Raw genomic sequence first — 21,085 nt, forward strand, 5'->3', positions numbered from 1 at the left:
CGGGGGACCTGTCTGAAGGAAATCCCTGTTAGTGTGTGTTTGCGTGCATTTGTAGCATCTGTATGTACATGTTTGGTCTTCTGTAGAAGTGCATTCAATGGAAATATATGAAGTTCCTAGAAGAGTCCTAGAAGAGGAAAAACACCCTGCACCTTTATTCCATTTGGTAATTCCAACTATATTCAGCTAGGAAAGATTGGGGTTAATGTCCAAAAATGTGGGTCATGACTGTGTATGCTTCTAGTTTAGTTCAGGGGCAAAAAAGGTGTGAATCATGCTTTCAGACTGACCAGTGCTATGCATTAAGAAAATCTTTTGAAACTCAGATTTTCCCATCTGGGAAGGGAAGACTTTTTACAAGCCACCTGTTCCAAATCGAAACATTGCATGTTTAACTTGCCCCTAAAAAGTATCATAGTATTCAAAAAGTGCAAGCTATTTTCTTTCCATGTGTCCTGTTTTCAAGGTCCAGTTAAAATGAAGTATGAGATAAAATATTCCCCCAGTACCTGCTGCTAAAAGTGGTTGCTAAGGCAACACAGTAGTAATCAAAAATAAACATTTTTCTTGGAACAGGGAACAGGCTGGGAGACAAACTGGACACTAGCCACTCTGACCTCACTGAGTATTTAAAATAAAAGTTGTATAAAGAGTTTTCAGTCTGTTTAAATGCTGGAAGCTACAGGATTTTGTTTGTTTCATATAAAACAATGAGACCATTTGGTGTAGTAATGGAAATGGATTGTAATGGAAATGGATCCAAGAATCCAAGAGGACTTTAAACTATTCAGCAGGACATAAAAAGGTCTTAGAGGCCACCGAGGGTCATGAGCTGTTTGCCTTAAGGGGTCAGCTGTGTAGTCTCAGACGTATCTTTGTCCTTTTCCCTTCAAAAGGGGCTTTATTTCCTTTCGCAGTCTTTTTTCTCAGATTTTATGTTGCTGATTGAACTAACCCGCACACTTCATTCATTAGGACATAAGAATGTACTACGACGGCGTTCGCTGGATATTCTCGCTGTTATCAGCGTTCAGTTTTCCCCCTAGAAAATGTTAATTGGCCGATACACACCCAGCCCAGCGCTTGTTCTTCAGGGCGTAATTGGCGCACTCTCTCTCTCTCTCTCTCTCTCTCTCTCTCTCTCTCTCCCCTCTCTTTCTTCACTGAGCAAACAAGCCAGTTGGCCGGGGTGCGCGCTGAAAGCATCCGTCACAATTTCATCGACTCTCACACCCGTTTCTACGCGACCAATTTGATTTGGAAATATTTTCTTCATTTTTTTTAATGCAGCCGTAAATAATTTGTTGCTGTTTCTTTTCCTTTTTTTCTTTGTTTGCTTTTTCACTGGAGCGTATTCCTTCGTGTTGGGTGCATTAGACGCGCTTTATCAATGAACATGAATCCGAAGCGATCGGTGCCAACCTGGATTGTACTTGCCATGGTGCAGATAGCCTGCTTATGCGAACCCGTGGAGAAAGAAGACGTGCAAGGTAATGGCATTATCCCGTCGCTTTTACATGCTTTATTAATGTCAGGCTCAAATGGACACATCTTATTTTCTTACCACTTTACTTTCTTGCTATTTATACAACATAGTGTAGTCTGGAACTTTAAGTGTTTCTTTTATTTTTAAAAGTTCCAGACTGTTTTTATTATTTATACATAAACTGGTGCTGGTTGTAAACCCTTTGTTGAAAGGTGTCATGAGGCCATAAAAGTCACCCGAGTGTGTGTGCTTTCTAGGTTTCTAATATGTTTATTCTGCTGAGTCTACATTCCGTGGCTTAGCTACTCGGCGTTTGAAGCGCTTCGCATCTTCCAGTGTCTTCCATTCACTGGTGTTTTTGGCAGAGTTTCACTAATGCTTGGATTCCAAGCTGACTGTGAGACAGATTGCAGGCCGGCAGTTCCACACCATTGCCAGTGCTGATCCACATCTCATTCTTTCCCCATCCTTACCTCAGCCTCGCGCGCGCGGCCCCGCTGACCTGCCAAAACCAACTGAATAAACGTTCTGATAGTGAGTCATTGTGAAGTGAATGGACAGGAAAGGGTTATTGGAAAAAAGCAGCGGGGGTCTTAGTTGAAGCCATGTTGCGCTTGCATACCTATAGTGTCCCAAAATGCCACAAGCACTAAGCTAAAAATGTGACGATTTCAAAACTAATGTTAAAGTTGTTAAAACTGTTCACTCGTCACCTTAGTGTATGCCTTAGTAAGTGCTAAATGCAGTAAATGCAGCCCTTGTGTGTTTCAGTGATCGACATGCTGGCTCTGCAGGACGTGAAGCAGAATCTGGCAGCTGTGGAGAAAGTGTCTGGGGCCCTGCAGACTCTCAGCGACCTCTATGTTGTCTCTACTTTCCGCCTGCCACCAAAGTTGGGGGGTGTACTGTTGGGCTTCTATAACAAGCAGGATAGTAAGAAGTACCTTGAGCTGGCCATCATGGGGAAGATCAACAAAGGTGGGCAGAGGAAGTTAGAGTAGACCAGGAGCAGCAGGTCCTGAGAACAAAGGCTTAACTATTCTGCTTAAGAAGATCCAGTATTGAGATCATCTCGGCTACGTTATGCCTGCACACACACGCGCACATGCACAGGCATCTTTTTTACCTTGCACAAAGGACCTATTGCTTTACATAATTCACCCATAACAGCATGACACATATTTGAAGTATGCCATTATCATTGGCTTATTACTAACTAGCTTTGTAATAGCTAACGTCTGGTTACCAGGGTATTCCTTAGGAATCTGATGATGAAGTCCATGTATGTATGTGTGTTGTGTGGGTGTGTCTGTGTGCGTGTGCCACCAGCCCTGGTGCGGTACGTGCGTGAGGATGGAAAGGTACACACAGTGAACCTGCAGAGCAACAGCCTGGCGGATGGGCGTACTCAGTCCATCATCCTCCGTGTGGGAGGCCTGCGCAGGGAAAACCTCAGCCTGGAGCTCTACGTCAACTGCCGCATGGCTGACTCCGCCCAGCACCTACCTCCACTGGTTGCCATGCCTGCAGAGGTGGAGCTAGTTGAGATTCGGAACGGCTACAAGGCATACGCTCGGCTTCAGGTGGGCTTACTGAAGACGTGGGGAAGCATGTCTGCGCCAAAAGCAGATTGATTGAGACCACACATATGAGTTATAAAAATGTTCTTGATAACAGCCTCCTACTGGCTCTCTTGCTGTGTTCATTGCTTAAAATGTGCTCGTTGATGGCTGTGCACGGTGGAGGTGGGCTGTCTGGCTTTAGTTCTCACCTCTCTGAATGAAAGATTTCTTCATGACCAAACCGAATTGGGGGAAAATGATTATATAATTATGTTGATCATGTTTGTCTGAAGATGAACATGTGTTTCTGAACCTGCCTCTGTGCTTACAGGGATCTGTGGAATCCCTTAAGATGCTTCTAGGAGGCACAGTGAGTAAAGCAGGTGCTCTAACCGGCTGCCCTTTTCAGGGTGACTCTTCATCTTACAATACAGGTAATACACTATCAGACACTCAGCTGCCAAGCATATACATTAAAAACATGCATTCCTAGCAACGTTGCTTGTGTCAGTGCATTATAAGGTATTATAAGTGTCAGTGAAAATTTGTAGTGATTTCTGCAGGTAACCTGGTTTCTGAGTTTATTCTTTTGCATCTCTCTTTTTGTTTCTCTTTTTGACCTCAGTCAACTCAGTGAACTCCATTTTGGGTGAGTGAGTCCTATCGAGGCATGTGGCAGTTTTGCTGTGTTGTTTTCTAAGTGGGTGCATATAGTACAGAATCATGCTGGTTGGTTTTTACAGGAGATCACACCAAAGCTTTGATTGGACAGCTCATTATCTTTAACCAGATCCTGGGTGAGCTTCGACAGGACATCAGAGAACAGGTGTGTAAGTCTGTGTATGTGTGTGTGTGTGTGTGTGTGTATGTGTGTCTGTGCTTAGATGTGTGTGTGCGTGCATCTGTGTTTGTGTTTGTACAGTGTATGTGCATGCATGCATATACACTTGTGTTTCTGTGTATGTGTGAGTGTTCATTCCTGATCATGAATCTGTTCTGTTTGCTTGTGACCATTTGGGTCTTCTAGATTTGCCTGTTTCTGTGTCTGCTGTAGGTAAAGGAGATGTCTCTCATTAGGAACACCATATTGGAGTGCCAAGTGTGTGGTGAGTGTTACTGCCGACCTCCTTCTGGGTAACCACTGCAACCGAGGATTGATTGATTGAGCACAATCCTCCCGGAGCAGTAGAATCATGGAAACTGCATATTAAAACCACCAATTTCAGAAAGCCATAAATATAACTGATCTTTGGATAAGGGGTTTCATCTACGCTTAATCCGTTTCTAACTTTAAAAATCACTGATTGGTCTCCTCTGCTTCCTAACTGTGTTCTGCCATCCAGGGTTCCACGGGCCCCGTTCTCATTGCCTGCCCAACCCCTGCTTCAAGGGGGTGGCCTGCATGGAGACTTTTGAGTTCCCAGGGTACCGCTGTGGGCCCTGTCCCGAGGGCATGAGCGGCAATGGAACCTACTGCCAAGACATTGATGAAGTGGGCATTTTCCTACCACAAATACAATGCAAGCTTCTTATATTATATAGATGCAACACACATAAAACGAGGCTTCCTCCCTCTTTCTTTGTCGTGCTTTCTTTCTTTTCTTTCTTTCTTTCATTTTCCTTCTTTCTGTGTACATTTCTTTGTCTCTCTTTCCGTCTTGCTTACTTTTTTCTCTTCCTCCATCTCTGAGTGTCTCTCTCTCTCGGCTCTCTCTCTCAGTGTACTCTGGCTCAGCCCTGCTATTCTCCACGAGCGTGTGTAAACACAGCTAAGGGCTTCAGCTGTGAGCCCTGCCCACCTGGACTCTGGGGTCTGCCTCTCTCAGGGGTTGGTCTACAATTCGCCAGGAATCACAGACAGGTGATTCCCTAACCCTTACCACCTCGATTGAACGTTTTGGACATGTAGCTGAGCTTCTATAATGCTTCTCTAATTCCCTGCACAGGAATGCTCGGATATAGATGAATGTATTGAAGTCGCCAACGCGTGCACAGCCAATTCTGTCTGCACAAACACCTTGGTATGTGTTACAGTGTCTAATCTAGAAATCTGAACTGTGTTTTTCTTACTCATTGTGTACTGCACGTGTGTGCACACACACTTTTGTCTCTGAGACACAAATCTTTCTCATTTGTTTTCTCTCTTTAACTCTCTCTTATTGAAATAGCGTTACTGGCATGAATTTTAATCAACGGTTGCTGCTGAAGTGATGATAACATTCTTAATATTAAATGATGAACTGTTGAAAAAGGGAGATTTAATAAAATACGTATAATAAAGATATTCCTATAAACACATACTGTACACTCACACAACAACATACCCATCCTTAAAGCATATACTCATTTATACACATGCACATGATTAAATACATATTACATGTGCATGGAACAGAGTGTAAGATTGGCTCTTACTCTCTCTGTCTCTCAGGGTTCGTTTAAATGTGGACAGTGCAAGGCAGGCTACGTAGGTAATCAGAGTGCTGGGTGTTTTCCTCGGAGGTCCTGCGCTACGCTCAGTTTCAACCCCTGTGACTCCAACGCCCACTGCATCATCGAGAGGAATGGGGAAGTGTCCTGTGCGGTATGCTGACTGTTCACTTCACCTAAGGCCATTAAATGCTAGTTCTGTTTCAAATGAGGATATCTCTCATGATAATAAAATAAAAATAATTAAATCACTGGGAAGTCTTATTTTTCCTGTGTATGTATTTAGCGAATTGCCTCTCACATTCAGCTGAACAGTAAGCTGTGACAGACGGATTGTCTTCTGTGTCCTTTAGTGTAATGTGGGTTGGGCTGGCAACGGGAATACATGTGGTAAAGATACAGACATCGACGGCTACCCTGACCGCGCACTGCCTTGCATGGACAACAACAAGCATTGCAGACAGGTCAGGAATCCTAGATCTTTGCCCTTTGTGAAGAATTATTCATTTCGCTCTGCTGCAACTCTGAGAAAAAGTGCTGAGTTAACCTTTTGACTGAATGAGAAACAGCAGTGAGGTCAAAAATGGCTGCTGGAGTCTTGAAGAAGCATGGGTGTTGTGAATATGAGACCCAGAATTAGCAGTGATTAACAATGGCAGAAAAATAAGGGGATGATATTGTGCTTATGACAAAACACTTTTATATAAATCTTAACTTCACTGTTCCCAGTTTTACTGTGTTGTTGTCAGTATATGTTGGCAGGTTCCTCATGAACTCTAATAGATTTGCATCATCAGTCTTGGTGATTTATTGGTGGTGGTGGTGTGTGTGGGTTTGGATCTTCATCATTATGCCCTGGACAGGATAACTGCATCCACACCCCTAACTCAGGCCAGGAGGATGCAGACAACGATGGTATTGGAGACCAGTGTGACGAGGATGCCGATGGAGACGGCATTAAGAATGTTGAGGTATGCTGCTCTCTCTTCTCTGACTGAACCCAGCTCTCTCTTCACCTGTCTGGACCGCGCGGTCGGCTGCTGCGACCCGCCCCAAAGCCACGTGCCACCGCAGCCATTTTGGACGTGAAGAGTGAGGAATGTTGGGTAACTAGTAGATGATGACACACGAGCCGTACACTGATGGCATGTCTAACCTTCAGGATAACTGTCGTCTGATTACCAACAAAGACCAGCAGAACTCGGACACGGACTCTTTTGGTGATGCGTGTGACAACTGTCCCAATGTGCCCAACATCAGCCAGAAAGACACCGACAACAACGGAGTGGGCGACGCCTGTGACAGCGACATCGATGGAGACGGTTCATGAGATTACAGCGTCCCACACTGCTTATATTGTCCAATAATATCTCATTCTCAGGGTCCCATTGTGTGTGCATGTATACTTGAAGGGATAAGTGCAAAAACACTTCAAAATGAAAAAGAAAAAACATTGGGATTATGGGTTTGTTTTGTTTTTTTTAGAAGTAGTCGTAGTACTAGTCAGCCTTAGAGTCTGAGGGATTAGAGGGATTTAGTTGCACATACGTTTACATTAGCATCTACATCAGTGTGTGTGTGTGTGCGCGTGTGCGTGTGCGTGCGTGTGTGTGTGTGCGTGTGTGTGCGCATTGCAGGCATTCAGAATGTGTTGGATAATTGTCCCAGAGTGCCGAACCCCATGCAGACGGACCGTGATGGTGATGGGGTGGGAGACGCCTGTGACAGCTGCCCTGAGATCAGCAACCCTATGCAGGTCCTCCAGTCCTTTCACGAAGCACCAGACATGTCAAAACATGCTGTTTGATTACTGCGTTTCTATGGGGCTTAGGAGTCGCACTAAGCATAATAATTTTCATGTCCTGCGTGATGACCTAGCAAGCACAGGTAATTGGTCATTTCTTTGCTCTGAACAGGTTAAAACACAACCATAATTTGGTTTTTTTTTAGGGGGGGGGGGGGGGTTCTCACATCAGCTGTTTATAAACTATTCAAGATAACAGCTGCAAGTATTATATCTGTAAATAGATTTTATTCTTCAACATTATATGCTTTGTGTGACAAAATGTAGATATACTTTTGTTGTCTATTTTTCACTGTAAAGAATGTGTTTTTTCAGCTCACCAGTCCTTCATCAGTGAGTGATCTTAGTTACTGAGTGTGTTTTGTGTTAGCTGTTAGTAAATAAGATTTCTCAATCTGAGTCCAATGAAGGTTCATGGCATGATATCAATTCTGACCTTGCAGACTGACATAGACAACGACCTAGTGGGAGATTTGTGTGACACCAACCAAGACTCGTAGGTTTCAGGACACACACCCCCCCCCCACACACACACACACACACACTCTGCCTCCCAGTCATGCTTAAAATGGCTTATTTACAAGCCCACAAACACCTGGAACTGTTAAACGGTTTATATAACCAATAAAAAACGTTTATTGATTTATTAAACTACCAAACACTGGGTGGCGCAATACTTTGCTTGTACTTCAATTCATATGCAGGGTAATGCCATTTAACTTGGCTGACCAGATTGTGTTGGCGCCACCTAGTGTCTTTGATCTGTAATATAAAGTGTAACACAAATTAAATTCAGGCCAGGGTTGTACTAAAATCCTTGATTGGGTAAAAGTAGAAATCTTATTGTAATAGCACACGGCTAGAAATATAGTCAGTAGGAATAATGAAATGATCCCCATGTTTATGGGTGAATTTACTTGTGACAGATCTTGTGGGGGGGGTTTCTGTCTGCACTTAATCGTACTGAATTAACCAAGGCCCAGTTTCTTTGTCTGATGTGTGTGCTTTCTTTCCTTTCCCTAACATGGCTACGTCTTGGTCACTCTCTGTATTTTATGGGTTGGTTTGACCAGTGATGGTGACGGTCACCAGGACACTCGAGACAACTGTCCTGACATCCCCAACAGTTCTCAGCTGGACTCAGACAACGATGGCATCGGCGACGATTGTGATGATGATGACGACAACGATGGAATTCCTGACGCTGACAGCGTGGCAGGGTTCGGCCCTGATAACTGCCGCCTTATTCCCAATCCCAACCAGAAGGACTCGGATGGTAATGAGCTCAGCTGAGAGGCCTTATCGTCTGCTTATTATGCACTGCTGATGAGACCACACAACAGCTCCAAGTCAGTTCCCCTTGACCTTCCAGACAGCATGTTTTCCGTGCTGCTGGTACTCTTGACCTTTTAACTAAATGGCTGCTTTTCCAGCCTGACCACATGACCAATTGTGGCTGCCATTAGGATTTTTTTTCCATTTTCTCAATTGCATCTCTATGTTTTGCTGAGGAGTGTGCCTGTAATATCACAGAAATATCAGCCAGGGCATGGTTATGATTAGATTTAGTGTCACAACATGCACTCACGTTATATGCAGTTTTTCATTCATGTAATCATATATGGCCACATACCTGCCTGTCCCAATTAAGACTCTTAATTTCCAGCCTGGACAGTAACCATGCAAGCACCTGCAGCTTTGACTCATCCCATTGCTTTTTTGCTCTCCCCAGGTAATGGTGTGGGAGACGTTTGTGAGAATGATTTTGACAATGACGCCGTACTGGATTTGATTGACGTGTGTCCAGAGAGTGCCGAGGTCACACTCACAGACTTCAGAGCCTACCAAACAGTCATACTGGACCCTGAAGGTGAAACCCAGATTGACCCAAACTGGGTGGTGCTTAACCAGGTAAGTCCTGCCTGTATGCAGAAATTCATGTTAGTGGTACTCCTCATAGCACATCCTGATCTCATTGACTACAGAATAATAGTTGCATTTTGTAACTTCAATAATGTAATTGAAATATAACATATTTTGTACAAGTTTAAGTATGTGAAATAACCATAGGAATTAATATCACTTCAATAATAAAGAATAATGTTGCCAACGTGTCAAAAGAACTGATGTGTCTGTTGGGCTTCAGGGTATGGAGATTGTTCAGACGATGAACAGTGACCCTGGACTGGCAGTTGGTAGGTTACTATTTAAAACACAGCAACATTGCTCACCTGTGGTCTACTTGCTCTTCATTAGGTACACTGCACCACTGCTGGTGGTAGAATCAACCAGTACTTAATCAAGTCATGTAACCGACACAGCAAAATTAGTGTCAACCTAAATACAATTCGGAATTTTTATAATGGATAATGGCGAGATGGTTACTTTTTCCATTTCTCTCCTTCTTTTCCAAACCTGCATGTGTGTAGGCTACACAGCATTTAATGGTGTGGATTTTGAGGGCACTTTCCACATCAACACAGTGACTGATGATGACTACGTTGGCTTCATCTTTGGCTACCAGGACTCGTCCAGCTTCTACGTGGTGATGTGGAAGCAGATGGAGCAGACCTACTGGCAGACTGTGCCCTTCCGAGCCACAGCTGAGCCTGCCCTGCAGCTCAAGGTCGACATGCTGCTCGCTTGCATTCAGATCAGCGCAGCCTCATTTTTCCAAGACTGGTTTCACTTTTTTTTTTTTCTCCGACTCTACATGTGCTATGACTACATTTCTACTTATATTTATTTGTTACCTGTTGGCAACTTACTCCCATATAGTCGGTGTACTATAGTTTTGCATGTTAGTATATTATTATATTGTGCTCGGCAGTGAGAGTCCTACCATACAAAGCTGTCGACGGCTGAGTTATGCGGTGAGGGAGGCGCGCGTGTGGCTCATATGTGGCTTGGCTGCTCCTGCCTGCAGGTGGTGAAGTCCCACACAGGGCCTGGGGAGTTCCTCCGCAACGCTCTGTGGCACACAGGGGACACGCAGGGCGAGGTGAAAATGCTTTGGAGGGACCCACGCAATGTCGGCTGGAAGGACAAAACCTCCTACCGCTGGCACCTCTCCCACCGGCCCCAGGTCGGCTACATCAGGTGGGTCCGCGCCAACCTGTCTCTGCTAGGACCACCAGCTCCCTGAAGAGAGAAGCTTGATGTACAGTTTCATTAACAATATCTCCTTGCTACAAAATTCATTTGATTATAAGAACTGTAACTAGACATCTGTACATATTTTTGTTTATTACCTTGGATTCAGTGGCAATCCCTTTCAAACATCAGGGGGCGCCATTATATATACAGTCAATGGATGCAGTGCATCCAACATAAGGTGAACTAAATCCTCATTGGTGGGCTTGGAGATCGGGGTCTGGCTGCTTGTGTGTACATTTTTCTGTGCCGTTCCCCCCCCTCCCATACACCACTAGCCCTTCAAAACCTCTGTGACTTTAGTGAGTGGTTGGGCCCCCTGGCCTTCTATTGTGGTGGTTGCCATGCCAATGAAATCCTTGGCAAGAATTTCCTCGGTGCCTGTTGATATGCAGATTCAACGGAAACTACTGTAGTGAACAGGCTACAGATCCAGTGAGAGAAACAGAGAACATGAACTGGAGAGAACAACAAACAGCCTTGATTTCCTAGATCACATGATTTTTTTGTTAGTGAATTCCTGTACCCGTTAGATGTTGTAATTATGCACAAGTGTTTTCAGCACATAACAGTTAGCAAGAACATGACATAAAAGAATAATATGGAGGCCAATAAATAGAAATGTGAAGCTAGGCTATAAGAAACAATGTCTAGTAATTATTTTTTTTTAATTCTTTAAAGCTAAATCTATGCATTTGCTATATATACTCTCTGGAAATGTTTTCATACTATTTTGTGCACATTAGTACTTACAGAAGGTGAATGGAGGCCCTCTATTGGGTGGGTGGGTGGGTGGGTGTGCATGGGCATGTGGAGCTAGTGCTTTGTAAAACTCCAAGAAGCTCTTTCACACACACACACACAGAAACACCTGCTTTGTATTCAGTTAGAGGAGTGAATAGAACTCAGCACATGTATGCGCGCACACACGCGCGCACACACACACACACACACACACACACACACACACACACACACACACACACACACACACACACACACACAGTACTGCACTTCAGCGCAGATCCCTAAAGCATTACGTCATCCCTTAAACTCTTCCAGGATTCTCCACTGCTGTACCCCAAGCACCAACAGCTATGGCATTCACTCCTCCAACCCCATCATGAATACACCATGTCTGCTTAAATAACTGGCAGCTTTTTATTGACTACTGCTACACGTAGGATCCGAGCCTGCAGCGTCAGCTGCTACTAATCAATTAACTACTGGGCAATAACCCTGCAGGCAATCAGTAGTAATTAGTTAATTATTGGGTAATAACTTTTGAGGTTATCAGTATTCATCAGTTAATTACTAGATAACAACTTCGGTGGTAATTAGTATTCATTAGGTAATTACTGGCAATAACTACAGTGGCAGTAGTGGGATTCTGTATCGGTCTATGATGTTCCCTGTTCGGACAACTGGTTGAACAGCAGAGGTTTAACCAGGCTTTGCCCATATGTGTGCTCGCTGCAGAGTGAAGCTCTATGAGGGAACCCAACTGGTGGCTGACTCTGACGTGGTGATCGACACAAACATGAGAGGTGGGCGGCTCGGAGTGTTCTGCTTCTCTCAAGAGAACATCATCTGGTCCAACCTAAGATACCGCTGCAATGGTACGGATCACTCTCTTACTGATTCTCGATTCATTTTCACTCTACTATTGAGACTACTGCTATGTGATGACTACTAAGGATTTTTTAGAGTTAGAATGAATCATAGAGGTTTTATTTACAAATGATTGTAAGAATGATTTGCAAATTCACAGCATGGGAAATTTCAGAGAGACAAGACATACAATACTTGCAGTAATTATATTTGTCTTTGTACAGACACCATCCCAGATGACTTCATGGCACACCATAAACAAGTTTTAATGCACGTTCAGGTGTAAAGCAGGAGAGACTCAAAGATGGGCATCTTCACACACACACAGACACACACACACAGACACACACACACACACACACACACACAGACACACACACACACACACACACAGACACAGACACACACACACACACACACACACACACACACGTGCGTGCACACAGTCTCTACACTTTGCTTCCAGTCTCCAGACCAGCCGCTGGCCATGACTGGAACTACTAAGCTCTTGTGTGAGAGGGAACACAAGATCAAAGGGAGAGAATGACACCACCACCCTCCAACTCCAAAGAGGCAAAGGCAGAGAAATCTCAAATCAGCTTTTTATTATATAAACAAAGGTGTTGTAGCAGGAAGGTGCATGAAGCTATGTGAAAAACTTGGTGTGAGTGCATTTGTTTGTGGGCGTATGTGTGTGTGTGTGTGTGTGTGTGTGTGTGTGTGTGTGCACGTGCGCACACAAGTGTGCATATGTTTCAGGAGTAATGATGTGCACAGGAGGAGTAAGCGAGCATATGTAAGGAAGCACGTGTTAACAGTGATTACTAAAATCAGTGGGTGACTGTATCTTCCAGCACAAAATCAGTGAGCAGCTCCCTGCTATGCGTTTGTCACCCCATTAGTGTAAATAACAAATTAAACCATAAGATATAAAGTGTATAAGAACCAGTTAGCCAAATAACACTCTTTTTCTGAGTACCCAACCTGAGTCTTCTCCATCCCTAAAGCTACAAAATACGCTAGTTCCAACAGGATTTTATCAAAAACAGGACATCTTAAGAAGGAAAACTGGGCGGCTTACTGAAACAAAAATATGAGAACTAATAACCTGTACATATATACGTTCACTGACTACCGTAGTCAGTGAAAACAGAGAAAAGCTACCTCGAGTCCTGTAACGGTATTGTACATTATTGCCAATATATACTTAGGGGTAGTTGGCTTCAGAAAGAGCTGCGGCTTCCTCGTGGTCCGGGAGGCCGGGACGAGTGCAATATTGGCGGGAGATCGTACAACAGTGCACCGCATCCCGCACCTGCCAGGCCGCGGGAAAAATGACGCACGCACTTGGTCCCCACGGCGTCGTCCGACTGCAGAGCTGTACTAAACACACACACACACACACACACACACACACACACACACACACACACACACACACAAAACCACGAGCTTGAATATTGGCAAGAAACAATGAACCAAACAACTACACAAACATGCGTTACACGTCCTATCGGAATAGCAACAGGTACGGAAAAATAGTCAATCATCGCATTATTTTTCTTATCCTCTATTTTTTATTAGAGAACACGTGAGGGGAGGAGCATTAGAGTGAAGTCCGGCTAAGGTCCCCAGTAGGCTGTTTATAAAAAAAAAAGAAACTTCAACATTTTACGCCGTGTGTCATTTCGGTCATGGCCCAGTTCGCCAAAAACTGCAACGAGCATGTGCGACCATAACATATTTTTGGCGTGCAAATGATTAATGCAGTCAGTTTCCTAGACGACAGGTTGCTTAGAAACGTAGTTCAGCAACTACAAAAGAGACCGACAAAAGTTTGCAATGCAACGGTTAAGTTTTCCCTAATCGACCACTGATTTACATCGGCCTACTCGGTTGTTAATCCCATAACCAAAAACATGATAAATTGGCTCTTGTTAAACATAAAGAAAAAACTCACTCACCATCGAAATCAGTTCATGAAACTAGTGTCGACCACCACAACCTAGGATTCGAGTTTTTTTTGTGTGTAAAATTGTATTAAAATCAATATGCGCAGCGCCAAACGCTCTACCTCTGCCATAGTCCATTTCTACGCTTTTGGCACGTCTGCAGCACCCCGTTTGTGGTTCTCGCCTTTCCCAAAATCCACGGGCACAATAGGACTCCCGTCCCGCGATGCTTTCGCCTAACCGCCGAGCCCCGCCTCCATCGCCGCAATCAACAAAGGCTACTGTGCGATGCTCACTGAAGCATACACACTGAGCCGCAGACAAAAAAAAAAAGGACAACTTTAGGTTTGCTCTGTGAATGTGGGTCCAGTCAGCCAGGATGGACTGCGCCAGAAGTGGACGCATCATGGACTACGATAATCCACTGTAAAACAGTTGGTGACCTACTGGTCCTGTGTCACACAGACTATTTTAAACTTTTTGTAAGGATCATTTCCACTAACACCCCCCCCCCCCCCCAAAAAAAAAAATAATAATAATAATAATAATAATCTGAAGTTTTACGATACTCTACATTTCGTCTGGCTTTCCTTTATACACCTTCTCCCAACGACTCCAGACTTCCACCTGTTGTAAGAAGCATGTATCACAGCTGCTGAGTCAGGGGATCTTAATAAGCCTTATTTTGCCACGCACCGTTTCCTTCATGTAGCCTCAGTCTAAAGAGTTTCATCTTAAGTGCCATCAAAATAAATATTACAAATTATTACAAATATTTACAAATTGACCAATGGTCGTTTTAATTGAAATTTAAATTATTTGTGAACAAAAGCTAATCATTTAAAACACGATATCAGAGACCTTATCCCTGTTTGTGAGTAAACATATACCCAAACTAACACATTTCACACCAAACTGGCACTTCTCTCATATGCAGAAAACTACACACACCTGTTTTACAGACAAAATGTTGATAAAGCCTTTAGCCATTTTTAAAAATAATTGTCATTGTCCTAGATGTGAAGCCAAACATTCAAAACATTGATCAAAACATTGCAATAAAGATGTCAATGCATTCTTAATTGCTCGAGTAGTTGCTTGTTTATTTATTCAGAGTAAATTATTCGCCATCATTGTTTTTAAAGATAAAGGTTTGTTGACAAACACCACCCCTTAAAATTCAAGCGCAGTGAGTCCCAAATAGAGAATGCGTGGGTTGCTGCTGAGTCTGTTTTAAAATAGCCTTCCTGCGCTTAGGAGTATTCGCTCTTCTGCGCAGTTGTTGCGCGAGTGGCAGGTGTGCGCAGCGGGTGATTTACGCAGCCCGTTGAGGAACTCTTGTCAAAAATCTCACTCATTTGGCATGCGGGAAGGTAAAGAGGATAACGGGAAGAGTTGGCATTAGCAGAATGATCAGTACTGGTCTTGACGTCCTTTCATGAACGTTCCTATTCAATATGAAGTGATCAGATGCCTGTTTAAACGGAATGCTCAGCTGACAGAGGTAAGTTATAAAATAACAGTTATCATACAACATCTATCATACATCTATCTCCTATAAGATTATTTTATGATTATTTATATATATATATATATATATATATATATATATATATATATGTATATATATATATATATATATATATATATATATATTTTATTTTATTTATTTATTTATTTATATATATATATATTAAAAAAATCATATCTGAAATATCTGAAGAAGATTCAAGGTGAGAAACTGCAGTGTACTATAGTAAGAAATGTAGAGTTAAAGTACACAGTTTCTAGAGAAACATAACGTTTTGGACAGAGGTCCTTTCATTGATTAGTTCTTTGTGTTTTTTTCTCAGCAAGAACAAATCATTTCATTGAGCAGACAGTGGTTAGGTTCAGAAATCACAAACCTAGTTCTTACTATTTAGTCACTGTAAAAGTATGGCAGTATCTGATTATTGATAATTGGTTTGAACTGGAGTCTGTTCATTCTCTGTTTTGGAGAATGTAGTCTAGTGGCTCCATTTTGGAAAAATGATTTTGAGGGAACCCCTAAATTTATGAACTGCCACACAGTCTAATGGTGCATGACGAGGTTGTCGTAAGCATAGAGAAGTGATGTTTGGGGGTTTCTGTTAATTCCCTAACATAGGCCTACATATTTCATTTCACGCTCCAGAGCACCTTATTTCACATGATAATTGAGCAACATTTGCTTCACATGCCATTTATTGCGATGAATATGAGAGAAATAGTGTTGCTTTGATGGTAGGCTATTGGATATGTCAAGTTATGCAGACTGAAAATAACTTTAGTTTCAAATCCTACTATCCATCTGGTCCATACAGTTCCTATCAACTTTAAGCAATGCGCTTACCACTAATGTTAGTTGGCTACCAATTAATTGTGACAAAGAGATACAATATGAATTATGCCATACTTTTAGACATGTGTGTGTGTGTATGTGTGTGTGTGTGTATGTGTGTGTGTGTGTGAGTTGGGTTGGGGGTGGGGAATGTTAAATACTTCAAATGAAGGAGAGTTCCGGAAGGGGTCAGTTTACAGTAGTGTGTGTGTTCAGATGCACCTGTAAATCAGAGGCTGCTAATCCGAGGGGGGAAAATCCAAGTGTTTCCCTGTATGATTCTCTTGCTCACTTTGCTAGCTCAATATTTCAGTCTCGTCTCTGTGCCGTGAGACTGGTATTATCTAGTCATTATGGTACTGAACCAGCATCAGGTCAAGTTTAAGTTTAGATTAGGTTTACAAGCAACTGTTGTAGCTGCTTCAGAATGGGCCAGTTGCTGTGCACCCATACTCGTCCAGCGATGTCTGGCTAGGAGGAATGGGAGAATATATGTTATCCAGGGCCCTTACCAGTATACTGAGCCTCTGCAGCTGATTATGTCAGAAATAGCTCTGCTATCCTGCACACTGAGACACCAGATGAAATTAGATTGCTAAGGGAAGAAGATAGCCCTTGTGGGGCAGAATGCTGGAAGCTCTGCTGTATTTCCAACACCTGCCTTCCTGCCCCAGCGATTCAGCCCCAGCTATTTCAGAATGGACAGGGGCGGGAGGTTTCTGGTGCAGGCTGCCATGGTGTTGCGGTATATTTAGAGCCCTCTATTTCTGCCCTGTAACTGCTCCGCTTTCTCCTGTCTGTACAGCAATCCCATCAACTGGAATAAACGTCATAGCTGGCTCACTCAGCATTATTGGAGAGCCTTCAGCACATTTTCCACTGTAAATGTTTGTGAGTGATTGTGAAAATATCTGGAAAATTAATTTGATCTCACCATAAAACTTGTGGAAAGTACCAGTCAGACTCAGTGGATGTCCACGTTTGTGTGAATGTGGAGGTGCACATGTACCAAATTATTTATCTCTTTTTGAGTATTTATAACATTTCTTTCTTCTGTTCCAGCAGAATTAATATGTATACCTTCTGGTTTGACACAATCCAAACAACAGTTTTTGATCTCATCACGCATACATAGAGAGGCTTTAGAGCTTGCTTGCTTTCTCTTAGTGTTTACTCTCTCCACTCTGCAAATAATCGAAGAGTAGCAAAGGTCCAAACTGCAGCATGAAGCGGTGTCACTCTTAAACAAGATTCAGCTCTTTTTGAAGATATTAAAGCATGTGGCATTACTGCTGTTGATACAACACAGATGATTGCAGTTGTAAACAGCAGTATCTAATGTATAATGTATATACAGTAGAAGCTATTGTTATATTGGACTAGCGCTATATACATTAAATGTATAAATTTGAACATTTTTAGAGCTTCTTCCTATAGTGACGTTAATGCCACTTCACAGTTGACTACAATATGACTAGTCAGCCCCTGGACATGAATTACTGTCAATGTTTATTATGTTCTCCCTTGACCCCAAAAGCTTGACAGCATGCCTATGATGTCATCATCCGCTCCATGGGTTTTGAAACTCTGATTACTTTGGCCAAGCGTCTCTCTGCGCCAGAGCATCAGTCTGACACTAAAGGTAAGAAAGTCTCACAATCAGTACAAAGTATAATAACACATCACCTGTGACATAACTGGCATGGCATGATGATATGATACTAATTCACAACTGTTTTCATAACATAATGTGGCTAGTTACCATAGAATTACAATCAAGCAATTACAATCAAGTATTTTTGGACAAACGAGAGAAAATAAAACATTTCAAAAACTGATACTGAAATTAAATTGTACCTTTTCACTCTTACTCGTTAATTAGGTTAAGCAGTCTTCGTTTTTTATATGTAACTTGTCTCCCTCGTGTGGCTGTTCCGTGCAGTGCACCTCAGTGCTCTGAACCACCGTCACTGTGTGAGGAGCTCCAGCAGCCTGCTGAAGCTGTGTCTGTATGGATAGGAATGGGAGCACTGGCTGTCTGCACTGTACACACACGGACCACATGGAAATATTCCATTTTCATTTTACTGTTGCTGACACTCCTTTTAGCTCAACAAGGTAAAGTCTTTTCATCCGCTTTCTTTTATAGAAGTAAAGATTGTGCTTCTAAGATTATAAGTAATTATTATTATATGATCTTTGATGGCTGGCATAAATGATACTAATGGGAAACATCTCAGACCTTTGACTGTGCAGTCTCTCCATGGCTACATGTGTAGAAATCTTTCTTGCACATTCACCGGCATTCAAATCTATCTTTCACTGGAGTACCTACTTTGGGCCGTCATAACTTCATGATACCCACGTTCTGCAGCGTCGTCCCAGTGTCGGATCCTGAGGTGTAACTCCGAGTTTGTGGCGGCAACTTTGGACCTGGGCGGCAGCAGTAGTGGCGGGAAAGAGTCGGGAAATGCAGGATACTGCAGCGCGTTGCGCTCCTACGCCCTCTGCACCCGTCGCACGGCCCGCGCCTGCCGCGGTGACCTGGCCTACCACTCTGCTGTGCAGGGCATTGAGGATTTGCTCATCCAGCACCGTTGCCCTAAAACAGGCCCCACGGCCCAGCCCCGACCCCCACCCCAAGCACCGCTCTCCGGGGACGCCTGCTTCTACGAGAGGGGCTACGTGCAGCGGGAGGGCCGCACCCCGGACTACCTGCACTGTGGTGTGTTCGGGGACCCTCACGTCCGTACATTCAGTGATGAGTTCCAGACATGCGCTGTGGCCGGAGCCTGGCCTCTTGTAGACAACCAGTACCTCTACATACAAGCGACCAGCTCGCCCACTAGAGGGGGCGCTTACGCCACTGCACTTACCAAGGTTTGAAACGAGAAATTACTTGTTCCTACTCTACACAGCTTAGGGGTTTGATGTAAAAGGTTCAGATAGAGCTAATTTTATAGAGTAGGCCTCAAAGCCTCAGAATTAATAGATTTTGGAATGTTGGTCTGTTACCCTTGCATCAGACATACAACTAAAATTCGAATTTAGGACCGCATATCTTTCCAGTGTGACTGTTGTATGCCTGTATAGGTACTGAATATTATTAATGTTAATATTATTTTTACTGTATCATTTTACTGTGCTGGTGGCTAAATTAAAAACAATGAACCACAAATGATTGCAGATGCCATATAACACTTCCCGTCCCCCCGTGGAAGCCCGTGTGTTCATGTGCAGTGACCATGTGGCTCAGATTTAACTCTGTCCTCTGCAGATCACCATTATCTTTAAGAACTGGCGCGAATGCGCGGAGCAGCAAATCTACCAGGCGGAGCTGAACAACGTGCCGCCGGCTTTCGTGGACGGTTCCACGAGCAGCGGCGAGAGGCGGGGCCAGCACAGCCTGCTTGTGCGCTCCCAGGCGCCGGGGCAGCACGCTGAGATCTGGGCGGCGCACATCGGCACCACGCTGGTGGTGCGGCAGATCGGACACTCGCTCAGCCTGGCCGTGCGCTCGCCGCGCGCCATCGTAGAGTCGTACGTGCCCGAGCAAGACCTGCAGCTCTGCGTGTGGGGCTGCCCCGCCTCCCAGCGGCTGCAGAGACCGGGCGCGCCACCCGAGACGCATGCCCACTGCTCGGCGCTGCTGCCAGCGCAAGACGTCTACTACCAGGCCTGCCTTTTCGATGTGCTCGCCACCGGCGACGCAAACTCCAGCACCTCAGCTCTGCACGCTTTGGAGGATGCTCGAGCCATGATCGCCGACCCAGAGAAGGTGCACCTGCGGGCAGGCGCAGTGGGCGGGATTCGACCACAGCAGGCCACGCTATTGGCTGTGACTCTCCTCACTCTGACACATGCACTTTGAATGTGTGACTGATATCACTCAAATGGCAGCTATTTCCTAAGAGTAGAAAATCATCATGAATGCCTCATTCACTACATACTGTCAAAATTAATCTTTTTAAACTTTGTTTTGCCTCCGTACATGTCAAAGAAACATGGTGATATGTAAACTAAAAATATCAGCTAAGAAATTGCATTAATATATATTTTTATGCATACGTTGAAAGGTAAATACTGTACATGGGTTAAGTTGAAGGGTAAATACTGTACATGGGATACAAATATTGAAAGACAGCATTATGAATAATATGCCTGAAAGAATTTTCATTGGAAAAGTTAACATACTCAAAATATCCTTGAAAAGATGGTCTGGAACTGTCTTGTAGAGAATGAGTTCAGTATTATATATTTCCGTGTAAATTACTCCACTGATAAAAATGTTTAAATCTTGATATGATCTTTTTTCATTTCATGTTAAAAGCATCAAAACTTGTGAATTGTTTACATCTTATCGTAAAAACATCAATGTGACTCAGTTTTTTAAAAAACAGTGTTTAAAAAATCAACTACTCTGTCTATAGAATTGTCAAATTTTTTTTATGTGATCACATATACATGCAAATAGACCAGTAAAAAGTAGACACACTGACTTCATATTTCAATTTGCATTGCCCTTTTAGAGAGAAGTGGGTAGGATCCTTGAGCAGGTAAGTTTGGGAACCCTCCTGTCGTCTTTAAATGTTAGTCGGTTGCTTTGCATTTATAAAGTTCGCCTGTGTATTATAATCCTCTATGCACATACGATATCAGTACACTTATTGTCAGAGATCATACTATATATCTCCTATACCATCCATATGTTATATTCATGGCACA

General features: G+C 43.4%; 2 protein-coding genes across 2 annotated transcripts; both read left to right on the top strand.

Moving 5' to 3' along the window:
* The first annotated feature begins 1,164 nt into the window (after window positions 1-1,164).
* Window positions 1,165-12,409, top strand: thbs3a (thrombospondin 3a). The gene is made up of 23 exons (XM_026999982.3): window positions 1,165-1,490; window positions 2,258-2,464; window positions 2,816-3,069; window positions 3,380-3,482; window positions 3,674-3,697; window positions 3,792-3,874; window positions 4,103-4,154; window positions 4,392-4,540; window positions 4,769-4,909; window positions 4,995-5,069; window positions 5,480-5,632; window positions 5,832-5,942; window positions 6,342-6,449; window positions 6,641-6,800; window positions 7,116-7,234; window positions 7,726-7,778; window positions 8,356-8,558; window positions 9,015-9,193; window positions 9,429-9,477; window positions 9,712-9,908; window positions 10,209-10,381; window positions 11,915-12,054; window positions 12,271-12,409. The coding sequence occupies exons 1-23, from the start codon at window positions 1,391-1,393 to the stop codon at window positions 12,330-12,332; spliced, it is 2,895 nt and encodes a 964-aa protein (XP_026855783.2). The 5' UTR covers window positions 1,165-1,390; the 3' UTR covers window positions 12,333-12,409.
* Window positions 12,410-15,251: 2,842 nt separating this feature from the next.
* hjv (hemojuvelin BMP co-receptor) lies at window positions 15,252-20,858 on the top strand. Its single transcript, XM_026999983.3, has 5 exons — window positions 15,252-15,502; window positions 17,898-18,002; window positions 18,303-18,478; window positions 18,735-19,240; window positions 19,638-20,858. The coding sequence occupies exons 3-5, from the start codon at window positions 18,382-18,384 to the stop codon at window positions 20,229-20,231; spliced, it is 1,197 nt and encodes a 398-aa protein (XP_026855784.2). The 5' UTR covers window positions 15,252-15,502; window positions 17,898-18,002; window positions 18,303-18,381; the 3' UTR covers window positions 20,232-20,858.
* The last annotated feature ends 227 nt before the right edge of the window (window positions 20,859-21,085 follow it).

Source organism: Electrophorus electricus, chromosome 14 (assembly GCF_041902795.1).
Source record: "Electrophorus electricus isolate QZ-2024a chromosome 14, ASM4190279v1, whole genome shotgun sequence".
NCBI classification, from domain to species: domain Eukaryota; kingdom Metazoa; phylum Chordata; class Actinopteri; order Gymnotiformes; family Gymnotidae; genus Electrophorus; species Electrophorus electricus.